The sequence below is a fragment of the Propithecus coquereli genome, unplaced genomic scaffold, assembly GCF_000956105.1.
Source record: "Propithecus coquereli isolate 6110/MARCELLA unplaced genomic scaffold, Pcoq_1.0 Scaffold72, whole genome shotgun sequence".
Taxonomy (NCBI): domain Eukaryota; kingdom Metazoa; phylum Chordata; class Mammalia; order Primates; family Indriidae; genus Propithecus; species Propithecus coquereli.
Window position 1 is genome coordinate 5,954,112 of NW_012153285.1, and position 14,322 is coordinate 5,968,433.

A 14,322-nucleotide genomic window follows, 5' to 3' on the forward strand; every position below is an offset into this window, starting at 1 on the left:
TTAACTGGAAATTTGATTTCTTTAGCTTACTGAACATTGAGTGAAGTCAGGGGTATTGACTGCTGTTAACTGGTCAGTACCTTTTCTCCTCTGCAGCAGAATCTATATGGGAAGCCAAATGACAGTCAGAAGTTTGCTTGGCGAGCATGGCGTCAGAGCCAGAGGGAGGTGGATGGCCTGAGTGGCATGTGTCCTACAGCCCCGGGAGCTGGATGTTCTCCCCACTCCAAAGACAGTGTTGTAGAGCAGAGCCAACTGCTTCTCCTCTTGGCTGGCCCAGTGCTGGAAACTGAGTGTGAATAGCCTCTCTTGTTAAAATAGAACACAAAACCCTCTAAAGGTTGAGCAGATGAGAGCTCTGGAAGACGAGACTGTGCGTGCAGTTACCAGCTTGTTCTCCTGGATTTCCCCTCTCCTGCCAGTTCTCTCCCTTTCATCTTGGGTGTTCACCACCATGGTCAGCTCCAGGGGCATTTTGTGGTGCCCTCTAAAAAAATTGGCCAAAGGCAAACATCAGCTGTCTTCCTTTTGTTCTCGGCACAGCTGAGACAGGCTAGAACAGCAAAGAATATCTTACTAAAATTAAGAATATCTTATTAAAATTAAGAGAAAACTGTAAAAGCATCAGGCTGAGAGAGGATAGATTTCTGAGCTTGGTGCAAAAGGTTAGGAGATGCAAGCTAAACAGTTAATCATGACCAGGTTAGACAGTGACTTCATTTTCTAATATGATGCCTTTTTCCAAGAGTACTGCCTTTTTCAAAATATCTTTACCTCAGGCAGCTACAACTGAATAGCTTACATATCCTTTATCAGCCTGGTTTACTTTTGCAGATGACTCATCTCATTTTAACAGTCTTTTAGTTCATTCTTAGAGTTGTACCATTTCTGATGTCCTTAAATTCTAGGGGCATGTCACAAAGCCCAGAATGCACTAATTACAAAATAAGTGTGCCAGAGTCCTAGGAATGACTTCTTTTTCTGTCTTGTTCAGAATATCATTATGAAAGCATTTAAAAAAATATTCAATATTTTTTGAGTCAATAGCAGCCATTGTTTTTGATGTTCAAATTCATTTTTGGCCAATAGGAAGGAACATATTTAGTGGCTCTTGTGTCCTTTTGACACGACCCCATTAATCTTGGAGCACTTCTTTCCTTTTTGAGTTCATCAAGATGTTTCAGACTCATCTTGTACTTTTTCTAGCCCAGACCTGGAATCAATCACTCCTGAAAGGAACTTTTTGTTCCTTTTAGTGGAGAATGGTCTTCACAACCTGGGGCTGGGGGTGTTCATTGTTGCTGAGTTGGCCCTACTTCTAAACCTATTTAGTGGATATGTGGTGGGTTTTTTTTGGCTGTGTGTTTTGTTTTGTTGCGATAGGGTCTCACTGTATTGCCTCGCGGCCTGATCTTAGATCACTGCAACCTTGAGCTCCTGGGCTCAAGTGATCCTCCTAGCCCAGCCTCCCAGGTAGCTGGGACTATAGGCATGTGCCACCATGCCTGGCTTTTAAAATTTAACCTATTATTAGTATAACATGTTATTCCAAAATCAAAACTACATAAGGCACATCGAGAGAAATCTCCATTTTTCATTCTTGTCTCCTCCATGCTGTTCCCTCTTCCGCAGATTTTTTAAAAGTTAGTTTTTGGTTTATCCAGTGCTTCTGTTTCTACATATTAGCACACTCAAGTATCTTTATATCCCCCACATCCTTTCCTTCCTCATTCATTTTTATGGTAAATAGTCCATTGGTGAACATACTGCATGTTCTCACTTACAAATAGGAGCTAAGGGTACACGTGGTCACCCAGAGTGCTAATAATGGACATTGGAGACTGAGAAAGGGGGACGGTGGGAGGGAGGTGAAGGCTGAAAAATTACCTATTGGGTACAGTGTACACTACTCTGGTGATGGGTACACTAAAAGCCTGGACTTCACCACGATACAGTTCATCTATGTAACCAAAAACCACTTGTACTCTTAAATCTATTGAAATTTTGAAAAATACTCTACTGGTGAATATCGTAGTTTGAGGTTTTTTTTCTGTTTTTTTTTTTTTTTTTACTGTAATGCTGGTTAATAGTTCAGAACTACTGAAGTCTGGCTGGAGAGCTGAGGAAACACTTCCTTTTAAAACTTTTAAATAGAAAAGTGGGCTTCAAGAAAAAATTATTCCTAAGAGAAACCACCATGAAAAATTGTTTTTCATGCTCTCCATGCCTCCCTAAGCAACCAGGAAAAGAGTTCAGCGCAATTGGGGATGACACTTGTGCTTCACCATCTGCCACATTCGTCCTGCGGTCGGTTGACCGGCTCTTCCCAGGCTGCTCGGATGAGGTGGGCAGTTGCATCTTGCGCCCTTTGGTGCCCCCTCCAGGCCCTCTCAGACCTTGGGAGAAGCGCGGAAGTGTCTGCCGCTGTTTCTGGTCCCCGAGCGCGGTTGCTCGCCCGCCGGCTCCCCGCCAGAGCTGGGGCGCCCCGCCTGCGCACGGCGGTGCCGGCATTGGGGGCGGGAGCGCCGCCTCCGTCTCCCGCGCGCTCGCTCCCGCCCTCCCTCCCCGCCCGAGCCCTCGCCTGCCTCCGCCGTGCAGGCTCCGCACTGCAGATGCCCCTGGCTCCCCTGCGCCTGGCGGTGCCCCGCAGGTCCCCGTGACCCTCGAGCACCGGCTGTACTCTCGCTGCTCCCGAGGGACCCTCGCCTGCGCTCGTTCGCCGAGCCCCGTGAGCGAAGCCGTTAAGCCGGTGGGGCAGCGGGGACCGAGGCGGACGGTGGCCGCGCCGGAGCCCGGGGCGCTCTCGGATGCGGCAGGACAAGCTGACCAGCTCTCTGAGGCGCGGGGGAAGATGCCTGAAGCGGCAGGGTGGCGGCGGCGTGGGCACCATCCTGAGCAATGTGCTCAAGAAGCGCAGCTGCATTTCCCGGACCGCGCCCCGGCTGCTCTGCACCCTGGAGCCGGGTGAGGACCCGGGGCTGCAGATGGGGCGCTGGAAAGTAGCTTGGCGCCTGGGAGCTGGTGCTGCTCGCGCTTCTGCCTCAGCTGGACTCCGCCTAGGCCGGGGGGCGCCCGCACGCAGCCCGGTGCGGGCCACCGCGGCTTGTTGCCGGCGGGGCTCGGTCGGCCCGAGAGGGCAGAGCGCGCGGACGAGGGCCTGGGCGGGGGCAGCGGCCTCCCGAGGCGCGGAGCACCGGCTGCTCCCGCCCGCTGTTCGCGGACGCCCACCCCGCGGCCTGTGAGCTCGGCCTTCTCCGCGCGCTGGGGAAGTGCGGGCGGCCGCCCCGGCCGCCAGAGGCCGCGCCACCTATTGTGCTGCAGGCTCGCAGAAAGCCAGACCTTGGAAGAGGTGTGTGGGGCGGAGACAGGCACAGGTTTGTCACTAGAGGTCGGAGGGGAAGGCAGCGGCTGCGAAGGCAAAACTTGGGTGTATTTTCCTGAGAGTCCCTGCGGCGTGAGTGTCGGGGTCAGCTCGCACCCGCGCCTCTAATTTGTGCCCAGGTGGGGAGCTGGCAGGCGATCCTTTCTATAGGTGAGGTCCGGGAGCGCGCCTGGCGGTGCTAGGCTAGGCCTTTTCTGCCAACAGCCCGTGTTTACACGTCCCTGCTTCTCCAGGCTGCATAACTCAGCTCCGCCAGCCGGCATCCCTCCCTGGGGTTTTAGGAGCCCGGCCCTGGCGCGGGCTGCTGGGCGCGGAGCAAGCCGGCTCTGCTTGCACCGGTGCTTGGTGCTCACCTGTCCCTGCAGTGGCACCAGCTGGGCTTCAGGCGGGTTCGTCGTCCCCAATCCCCGTCTCCCAGTGCCTTTGGGGACTTGCTATCATAGAGCTGCGGGAGAATCGGCCCAGGCACTGAGTCCCAAAGGGTGGAACGCGTCGCTGCCTTTCCGAACCTCGTGGTTCCTTTGTTTTTCTGCCCTAGGAAGTATCTAGTTGCAGAGGCTGTAGTATTTATTCACCGTCTTCCTTTACTTTTTTTTTTAATCTCCTTCCCACGTTAAAAGTGTTTTGTATTTCTGAATCCGGAACAGCTGTGATTATCAGATGTAACATAAACCTTCTCCCCTCCCTTATTCAAGTTAGAAGAAAAGGGGGTGAAGATGACCTGGTTTAAGCTTTTGCATGCAGACGGCGAAATGGTCAATCCCAGTTAAATCCTCTTACTCATTTTTGATCATGAGAAGATAGTTGTGGTTTTGGCTAACTAACCCCAGCTGCGTTTCCACACGGAAAGTCAATAGGCGTGACTCCCCCCAGGTGCTCTGAAAACGTCAGTGGAGCATATTCGGTCATACATAACAGGGAATCGGGAGCTGTTAAGTGCAGCAAGAGTAAAGCGGCGCGGTACGAAATTTCCTGGTCTTTGTTATAATAAAGCAAGCGTCATGACTCTACGCTCCTCCATTCAGCACCTTGCGTCTGGACAGCAACCTCACAACAGGTCTTGTTTTCACGCCTTGAGTGTAGCACTGTAGCTGGAGGCACCCTTGTGGCCACTGTGTCACTGCTCTGCACTGGGGTAGCACTTCATTAAACCATCTCAGAGAGATGAGGATCCGTGGGGTACTTAATATTCCTTTGGAGAATAAAATCTTATCTCTCCAAGCAGAGTATGGTTTTGACCCTGAAGCTTTGGGGGGCAAAAATCAAGGCATTGATTGGATGGATGCCTGGGATTCTCAGTAGCTTGACTTTAGAAATGTAGGACCCAACTCCTGCATTCACCGCATTCTTCCAGGGCTCCAAGAAGGGCATCTGCTTGCTGTTGTGGCCTTGGGCAAATCAGATACATCTCTTTCCAGCTTCTTGACTCCATGTATATATATTTCTTTAAAAAGACCAGTATACTTTACTATTATTATTTTATAAATTTTGAAGATTGTTCCTATCCATACCAACCCCTAAGCAGTAGAAGTTGCGGAGAGGTTTTCAGTATACCTAATCTGCAATCAACAGTCTTAAAAGCATAAATGTCATCATTTGACTTTAGCAAATTGTAAAACTGAATTATTGATAATGTTTGGTATTTTTCTTGGTCCTTGAACTTTCAAACAATGTCTTTTAAAAAGTGACTTAAAATGTCATTTCATTGATCGTAAAGTTACAGAAAAAGTATAGCATTTTCACATTTGATTTTTTAAATAGAATTTAAGCAGGAATAAAAATTGTCATGTATTTTCACTTCGATAACAACACATAATTCTAATATGGAATTCTGAATAAAAGCCCAATATAAATATTAAACATTAGAGACTTTATGTATTTTCCCATTTACTTTTATTCTGTAGATTTGGGATTTGAGTTGAAGTTTATCTAAAGTTGCAGATTACTTGAAGTTCAGTTCTGTTTTTAGCTTGTAATCTATAATAAACACACTGTTTTATCTTCAATGAATAAGTATATCAAGATAGAATTTAAAAATATATGAACATCTCCACATGGAATTGTTGTAACCATCATCCCATAAGAGGGAAGTCAGTGATATATTTTATAGCTTTTGATACTCCATTGAAATTTCCTTAGTATTAGTCCATGCAGGTGTCCTAGAAAAACAAACTCTGTAAGAGAATTCTCTTCCTAAATTTCACAAATATTAATTACACTGTGCTAGGTGATTTGTAGTTAATCATCACAACAATCCTCTGAGGTAGAAGTTATCCTCATTTTAAAGATAAAAGAATTGAAGCCTGGCATGGTGGCGCAGGCCTGTAGTCCCAGATACTCAGGAGGTTGAGGCCAGGAGTTCAAGGCTGCAGTGTGCTGATAGCCACTGTGTTCCGGTTTGGGCATTCCGTTGGGCCCGGTTTTTTTTTTTTTTTTTTTGAGACCCTGTCTCTTAAAAAAAAAAAAAAAGAATTGAGGCTGGCAGACTAAGTAATTTGTTTGAGTCTAGGAACCAAAGTTGAATGGAGGTGTGTGTGACTCCAAGCCTGCAGTGTCGTTTTTTTGTTTTTGCACTACTCCAGGCAGCTGTGGAAACCACCATCCTGTATGATAAGCTACATTCTGTTGCCATAGGGTAGTTTCCCATTTTAATAATCAATATGCTTTTTCTTTTAACAAAACTGACTAAAATTTAGTAAAAAGTTTTAGAAAAATTTATGATGATCCAGTAGAATCAAGTTTTTACCTTTATTTGTGATATAACTTGCAGCCTCAAAAAGTAACAGCTATTATTTATTTTTTTTAGGAGTTGATACAAAGTTGAAGTTCACTCTTGAGCCGTCTTTAGGTCAAAATGGTTTTCAGCAGGTAACTTTACTTTTGGTTTTGAAAACACTCTTCTTTAGGGGTACCAACAGGGTATGTGGAGATGTATTCTTAAAATGGTAATATTAACATATTCTTTGGTAATGCATATGAAGATGAGTCACTTTTGAAAATGTATTTTAGATAAAATAACTTTTGAGCTACAAGTGACCTGGGTTTATACTTGCAATGGAAAATTTTGTACTTTCTATTAATGGTACAAATGTAAAAAAATTTAAAAAACCAAATATCTATTATTCTGAACCCCTAATAAGTGTTATGGTTTCTAAATCAGAGCTTCCCAGCCACTTTGTATGTGCTGCACATGGGTCATAGGTGTGTTAAGGGTGTCTAAGGGGTGGGACTTGGGGCAGTAATAGCCCCACACCAACCACTTCTGGCTGAAAGAAGCTTTAGTTGTTACCCACAGTGTACGGTTCAAATTTTGTTATACTCTATGGATGTCAAGATGGAAAAAGTGTGAAAAGTGCTTATCCAGGTCAATGTTATCACTTCCTTGATATTTCTTTGTTCCTAGTGGTATGACGCTCTCAAGGCAGTTGCCAGATTATCCACAGGAATACCAAAGGAATGGAGGAGAAAGGTAAGAGGATTCATAGGGCTAAAATACAAAAGGACCATCACTCTGTCCTCTTTTAAAGCCTGTGAAATGTCAAAAAGTATATTATAGGTGTAGGAACTTAAAACCTGTCTTTTCATTATTCATGCATACAATAAGTATTTATCAATTACCTGTTTTGTGCCAGATGCTATTCTGGGTGCTAGGGATACAGCAGTGGAAAAAAAAAAACAAAAAACAAAACTCAAAACAGACCAAAGTTTTCGTCCTCATGGAGCTTACAATGAATAAAATATAAAGTATGTCAGATGGTAATGGAGGAAATAAAAGTGTCATGGATAAAAATAAAGCATAGAAAGAAATGAGGAGGGTTGGGAGCAAGGGGGTAAGTAGGTGGAATTTTAAATAGCAAGGTGACCTTTGGGTAGGGCCCTAAAGGAGATGATAAGTCAGCTGTGCAGCTACCTGGGCAAAGACTCTCCAGACAGAGGGAAGAGCCAGTGCAAACACCCTCAGCCCTGAGGCGGGAGCTTCTTGGGACTATTCAAGTGGGGGCAAAGAGGAAAGCAATAGGAGAGAGGGTCATGAGGGGCTGTGGTGGGTTGGGGGTAGCAGAGCATGGAGGACCTGGGAGGCTATAGTAGGACTTGCGCTTATGCTCAGAGTGAGAATGAAAGCACTGGGAAATTTTGAGCGGAGAAGTAACATGATCTCATTGATATTCCAAGTGGGCCAATCTGGCTACTGACTTGAGAATATGAGAGACAAAGGTAGAGCAGGGAGACCAGTAGGAGACTTGCAATAATTCAGGCAAGTCTTCTGCTGGCGAGGATGGGTCAGGGTGGTGGTAGTGGAGATGGAGAGAAGAGATCAAATTCGAGATATATTTTGAAGGCTGAGCTGACATGAATTCCTATTGGTTTGAATATAAGGTGTAAGAGGGATGTCAAGGATGACTTCCAGATTTTGGCCTGAGTGATGGGAGGGTGGAGCTACTGTTTACTTAGATGGGAGGAGCAGGTTTATGTGTCTGTCTGTCTAGTTGGTGTGGTGGTGGGTTGAGTGATTGGTTTCAGATCTGTTAAGGTTGAGATGCCTATTAGCAATCTAAGTTGAAAGTATCAAGTTGAACATATGATTCTGATGTTTTAGGAGGGAAGCTTGGCTAGAGATATTAAGCAATGTTATTTCTGCTAAATTATGGCAAAATACCAAAATTTGAAATGTGCTCTTAGGTTATTAATTTATGAACCCAGTCTTTATACTGCTAGAATTTGAACATTGAGGGTTCCTCAAAATGTACACTAAAAATGGCATTATGAAATACATCTTTCAGAAATAGATTTTCTGGATAAGATAATAAAAGAAGTAAAAATATTCAGTGACTCTTTTTAAAAGTTATTCATTATGAGAGGCCATCTGTCAGTTTTGTGTGTGGGGGGGTGGGAGGGAGGGATAACTTAAAGGTGGAGGCCACTCCATGGTGAAAAAGGCCCATTCACCATGAATGACCATGTGGCTTTTGCCCAAGTGTAGAGAGCAATTTGGAGCCATGTAAAACAAGCTTATAACGTTATACAGCTAAGTCAATGAACTGAAATAAAAATTGAAAATCTTTTTGGTCTATTTTCTTAACAGTATTCCTAATGCCTCGATTGTTGCTTGACACATAGTAGGAACACAACAAATATTTGTTGACTATCCCATCTACTCGGGAGGCTGAGGCAGAAGGATTGCTTGAGCCCAGGAGTTTGAGATTGCTGTGAGCTAGGCTGATGCCACGGCACTCTAGCCCGGGCAACAGAGTGAGACTCTGTCCTCAAAAAAAAAAAAAAAAAAGAAAAAAAGAAAGAGTAATATGAAAGGATCTACATGATGCAATTCAGTAGAGCAAAAATTTCAATGAGGCTCTTGTAGATTTCTACTCATGAGCTATATCTGGCCTAGGAACAATTCCCATTTTCCTGTTGGATGCAATAACTATTTTCTAATAAAGATGAAATTATGTATTCTACTTTAGCATTCTTCTTTATGTAATATTTTAGGTTTGGTTGACCTTGGCAGATCATTATTTGCACAGTATAGCCATTGACTGGGACAAAACTATGCGCTTCACTTTCAATGAAAGGAGTAATCCTGATGATGACTCGATGGGAATTCAGATAGTCAAGGTAATGCCCCTGAGCTTGGCCTGTCATCCTCAACACAGAAGAAACACTCTAAGATCCTCATGTTTTTCGGACAGAGGATCAAATGATCTCTACCTTATGGTCTGAATATCTGTATATTTTATGCCTTGTCATTTCATTAGTTAATAGCTTTTTTATGGGGAGCCTTCATTCTTCATAAATTTAAATGTTGCCGGTAAGAAGAAAATGTTAGTGAATGAGCTTCCATTCATATTCATTTTATTTGCCTTCTTCACAGGATAGGAGATTGAAATTCCTTTTTTTCTTTCTTTAGCATGGGTCAGTGCTGCCAACTGGATTTTTACATAAAACTCACTGATTGAGAAATTTAAAGTTAAGTATATTTCATATTAGAATCATTTGGCTCTTATTAGGGTCTTTGATGGTTTCTTAACTGTCAGTTTATAAAGATAGTTATGTTGACTGACGGGTCTACTTTTAAAGTAGACCAAGTGATTGACCAAGTGGTTGAAGATTCAAGCCAGCTGTGCAGGTAGCCGTGATTTGCCTACGGGATTATTACAGTTGATTAGAGCCTGGTGCTAGAAGCCAAGGATGCTGATTCCATTTGATCCAAGTGTTATCCTCTTACATAAGGCTCTAGCACATGTTTTTGTATTTCGTATGAGTACATTACAGTGTGATGCTAAGCTGGGGTTTTAAAAGGAAAGTTGTTTCATCCAAATTTTGGCCACCACAAGATGGCTAATGTTTTGGCATATTTGAAGACACTTTTTTAGGAAAGAAGTACTAACTAAAATGAGCTACTTTTTGATCTAACTTGGTCTGTTTCAGATAAATGCTAAAAAAAGTTATGAAATTTTACATTGCATACTAAAAATCATTGCATTATCCACACTTTAGCTGTTTATTTGAAATTTCAGAATGTTTCACAGATGAAGTATCTCATATTTGAAATATTTTCTTTCTGTTTAACTTGTGAATGAATGCAATGCACATTTTGTAACAATCATGTTATTAAGAGGATCTTTTATTTTCTTACTGAAGTGACTGATATGTCAGTAAAATGACTTCAGCTTCTGACAATTGTAGTCTCTGCATGGTAATTAAATTGTAGATATTGCCCTCATTACATACTAAAGCACAGCAAATGTTTCTGGCCTTCTTACACAAATTCATGATATAATTTGGATAGAATGATTTTTTTGTCTTTCTACAATACAGATCACATATTTTGCTATTTTGGTTTTATTCCTTAGTATTATTTAGAGTTTTGATAGCTAAATATACCATTTTTTGTGAAAGGAATAATGTTAACATCAATACATGTGTTGCAATGACTATTGTATCTGAGAAATATTATAAAAGCTGTCAATCTGTATGAAATTATGTGATTTTTACTGATTCTGCGTCAGTTTTTATGTCAATTCTGGAAACACTTTAAGTAGCAAATTTGCCTACCTGAGATTCCCCTTGCAAATCTCTCTTAGCATATTAGAAAACATTAGGAACAGGAAAACTAAAAAAGTTCTGTGACTCATATGTATAAGGTGCATATACATTTTTAAAAACTAAAATCCATGTTGATAACATGACTCTATTGTGAGGCAAAAAAAATAACTAGAGAGTATTGAGAGTTTATTTATTTATTTATTTTTTTAAATACTGTTTCCCTTCCATTTTAGGACCTTCACCGCACAGGCTGTAGTTCCTACTGTGGCCAGGAGGCTGAGCAGGACAGGGTTGTGTTGAAGCGGGTGCTGCTGGCCTATGCTCGATGGAACAAAAATGTTGGGTACTGTCAGGGCTTTAACATCTTGGCGGCACTAATTCTGGAAGTGATGGAAGGCAATGAAGGGGATGCCCTGAAAGTAAGTATCAGGCTTGACAAAGGCAACTGACGTTCTCCTGAGAATGAGAAATTGGAACTATAATTCCTCTTCCTTGATGCCTCACCCTTTTCCATGGTGTTTGCCACACCTTTTTAATTACCTCTGATAGTATTTCCCCCAGGTTAGAGCCGTGTCGAATGACAGACTGCCGATGGTCTGCCAATGGTCAGGAGAATGATTATGTGTGTAGTCTCCTTTATAAGACATCATATTTTTAAAGCAAGTTAAATATTAATTGCATTAATCATCCATTGCTGCGTAACAACTTAGGTGCTTGAAACAGCAAACATGTATTACCTTCACAGTTTCTTTGAGTCAGAAATCTAGACGTGGCTTAGTTGGCTTAAGGTCCCTGAGGTGTCCAAACTCTTGGCCAGGGTAGTGGTCTCAGCTGAAGGCTTAGTTGGTGGGGGAAGCATTTGCTTCCAAGTTTGTTCACATGGTTGTTGGCAAGATTTAATTCCTCGCAGGCTGTTGGATTGAGGGACTCAGTTTCTTTCTGGCTGTTGGCTGGAGGCCTCTTTTAATTTCTTGACATGTGGATCCCTTTATGTCACAACTTGGTGGCTGGCATCCCTCACTGAGCAAGAGAGTGAAAGAGAGCAAGCAAAGCAGAAGAGTTTAAGTTGCAGATTTGTAGCCGAATATCAGAAGTGACATCCCATCATTTCTCCACATTTATTAGAAGCCAGTCACCAGGTCCAGCACATAGACAAGAGGAAGGGCTTATACAAAAATGTGACTACCAGGAGGTAGGTATCATGTTAGAAGCTGCCTACCACACCAGTTATGCTTAATTCTGATTGAGTTGTATTATTAGGTTGCTTTCCTCTTACATATTTGGAGCAAGGTAAGGAGGAGTTGGGCTGAGAGTGAGTGTCTATGGAAGGTGTTTGCATGGAGAAATGTTACGGAACTGAATTATATTATTATCTGTTAATCTCTGAAGCCTAGGACTTTTATTAGTTAAAGAAAAAATGCTGGAAACACTTTGAGATGGGACATAGCAGTTTAAGCTTGTTGGTCTGAATGTGAGTCAGTGAGTCACCAGAAATAGTCTTCATGAGAAATAAAACATTTTAAATGTGGTGGTTGGCTGGTGCCGCCTTTGCTGAGGGCAGTGTGGGGTTGCTGATTCATATTTGAACCTTTAAACCACTGTTGATTGCAGTGCTTTGTGATGTATGAGATAGATACTTAATCTGTGTATTCAAGACCCCTCCCCTCTGTGTTTGGCTATGGTGAATACCTTATTGATATTCTCAATCACTGAGTAATGTGATAAGGAAAAATAAACAAATGTCCCTCTTGGTTTTATACACATGATGGTGGACTTAATTATAAATCCAGCCTGCCATGATGCAAATCAGTATTCACCCTCTCACTTTTTCCATTCGTGTATTTAAGGAAACAGCTTTGATGCTACTTGTTCATCAAATAGGCAGGGGCGGAAGAGGAGAGAGGCAGTGACAAATACATGACTTTCAGATATTTTTTATTAAGAAGCAATTTTTTTTACTCAGTCTACCAGTTTTCACCAGGTTTTTTTTCAGATGTAATTTGTGTGACTATAAAATGGGAATTGTTCTGTTAACAGAATAAGTGGCTCAGGTTAGGGAGTGGGATGGAGAAATTTGGGGAAGGGAATGTACATGCCAATCAGACCATGAAAGGGCTCAGTGATACTTGAGAAACTAAAAACTCACATGAAAAGATGGATTAGGTAAAGCTGAGAAACTGAATATTTATACTTCTGCCTCTAAGATAATGAGCTCCATGCAATGAGATGACATCGTCATCATTTAGGAATGTGTAGATCTTGTGATTAGACATTTAATATGCAGAAGAAACACTCGAATGCCGAAAAAAATATTGAATGTCAGTGTTTTTCCAGCAGCTGTTTTGGCCTCTGCAAGTTGTAATTACTGGGGAAATATATAGTTTATTAGAAATAGGTGAAACATTTTTCCTGCTTTAGAGCACTTCCTGTTTTTTCTTAGTAACTGTTTTATTTTCAACTATTGGTTAAAAATTCAAAGTTCTTCCATTATTTATCTTAATCTTTTTTTTTTTAGGATCTAAGATTTGGCCTTTGAAATACAGTTGTAGGTGGAGTGAGTGAGCAGGCTCTATGTCTTCATGGCAGACTTCGAGATGCCTTTAGATAGAGAATTTCAGTATGTCAAGAGCATTACTATGATAATTTAGGAAATATTTTTTGTATTTCTTGTTTTCATATAATTTAGAGGGATCATAATTTCTTAGTAAAAATTAAGTATTGGCCAGGCACCGTGGCTCACACCCGTAATCCCAGCATGTTGGGAGGCCAAGATGGGAGGATTGCTTGAAGCCAGGAGTTCAAGACCATCCTGAGCAACATAACAAGACCCTATCTCTATGATAAAAATCCAAAAATTAGCCAGGTGTGGTGGCATGTCTCTGTAGTCCCAGCTACTCAGGAGGCTGGGGTGGGAGGATCGCTTGAGCCCAGGAGTTCGAGGCTGCAGTGAGCTATGATGATTCTTCTGCACTCCAGCCTGGCAGACAGAGAGAGATTCTGTCTCTAAAAAATAAATAAATTAATAAAAGAAACGAAATATCTTTCTCGGTACTACATATCTTATCCTTAGATGAAAAGTATAGTAATTGACAGCTTAGTATCTTGAAATTTGCCTTCGTGATCCTGTAAATCCCTCTTCGTATCTGTAGAGGGCTATGTCCGTCCGTGCCAGGGGACCCTACCCTGCTAAGAATCTGCCCTTCCCCTCAGCTTCCGCCTCCCAGAACCTCCTCCTTCCACTTAGACCGAAGATGTGCCTTTTCTTGTCACTGAGCTCCTGTTTCCAAGGTGATGATGCATTTACCTGGTAAATTTTATCCTAACCTAAGGCTAAGGCTCTCTGGGCCTGGCCACCCTGTAACAAAGGGTAAGGGCCTTCTCCAGAGAATGCCCCCCACCCTTAATGACTCATTTGAAACCATGATCCTCAACAGTAGAAATCATAAGCTGGGGATGAGGGGAAAACGGGCCCTTGACAGAGCTGGGAGATTTCTTTTGCAGGGAAGTAGTTTTGCAGTATCCTGAAAACGAAAATGTGAGATTGCTGCTTCTCTCCCAACAAAGAGCCAGCCAGCTATGTATACAGAGCCAGCCGTGATTTCGTTCTTATTTGTGTTTTTCTGGTGCTTTGGGGAATGTGCTGGCCTCTTAGGGAGGGGGCACATACAGAATATGCAAGCTGATAGGGGAGGGACCAGGGATTGACGTATAGAACACGTGTGTATGTTGCTGGGTCATTCTAGTGGTTCTTGATGTTTTAGGAAAGATAGAAAAATAGAAATAGAAAAATAAATAGAAATATAAACAAATAGAAAAATAAAAATAATAATTTGAAGAACTTGTATAACAATCTTATGAAAGAAATACAGATTTTAAAAAGTACCGTTTGTTCA

At 42.4% G+C, this 14,322-nt stretch overlaps 1 protein-coding gene across 1 annotated transcript in view; it reads left to right on the plus strand.

The window, feature by feature from the left end:
- The first annotated feature begins 2,807 nt into the window (after positions 1-2,807).
- Positions 2,808-14,322, plus strand: part of TBC1D30 (TBC1 domain family, member 30) — a 33,598-nt gene continuing 22,083 nt past the window's right edge. The window contains exons 1-5 of the mRNA XM_012661563.1: positions 2,808-2,964; positions 6,189-6,250; positions 6,786-6,851; positions 8,873-8,998; positions 10,663-10,848. Coding sequence (XP_012517017.1) covers positions 2,808-2,964; positions 6,189-6,250; positions 6,786-6,851; positions 8,873-8,998; positions 10,663-10,848 — 597 coding nt within the window. The remainder of the gene's footprint in view (positions 2,965-6,188; positions 6,251-6,785; positions 6,852-8,872; positions 8,999-10,662; positions 10,849-14,322) is intronic.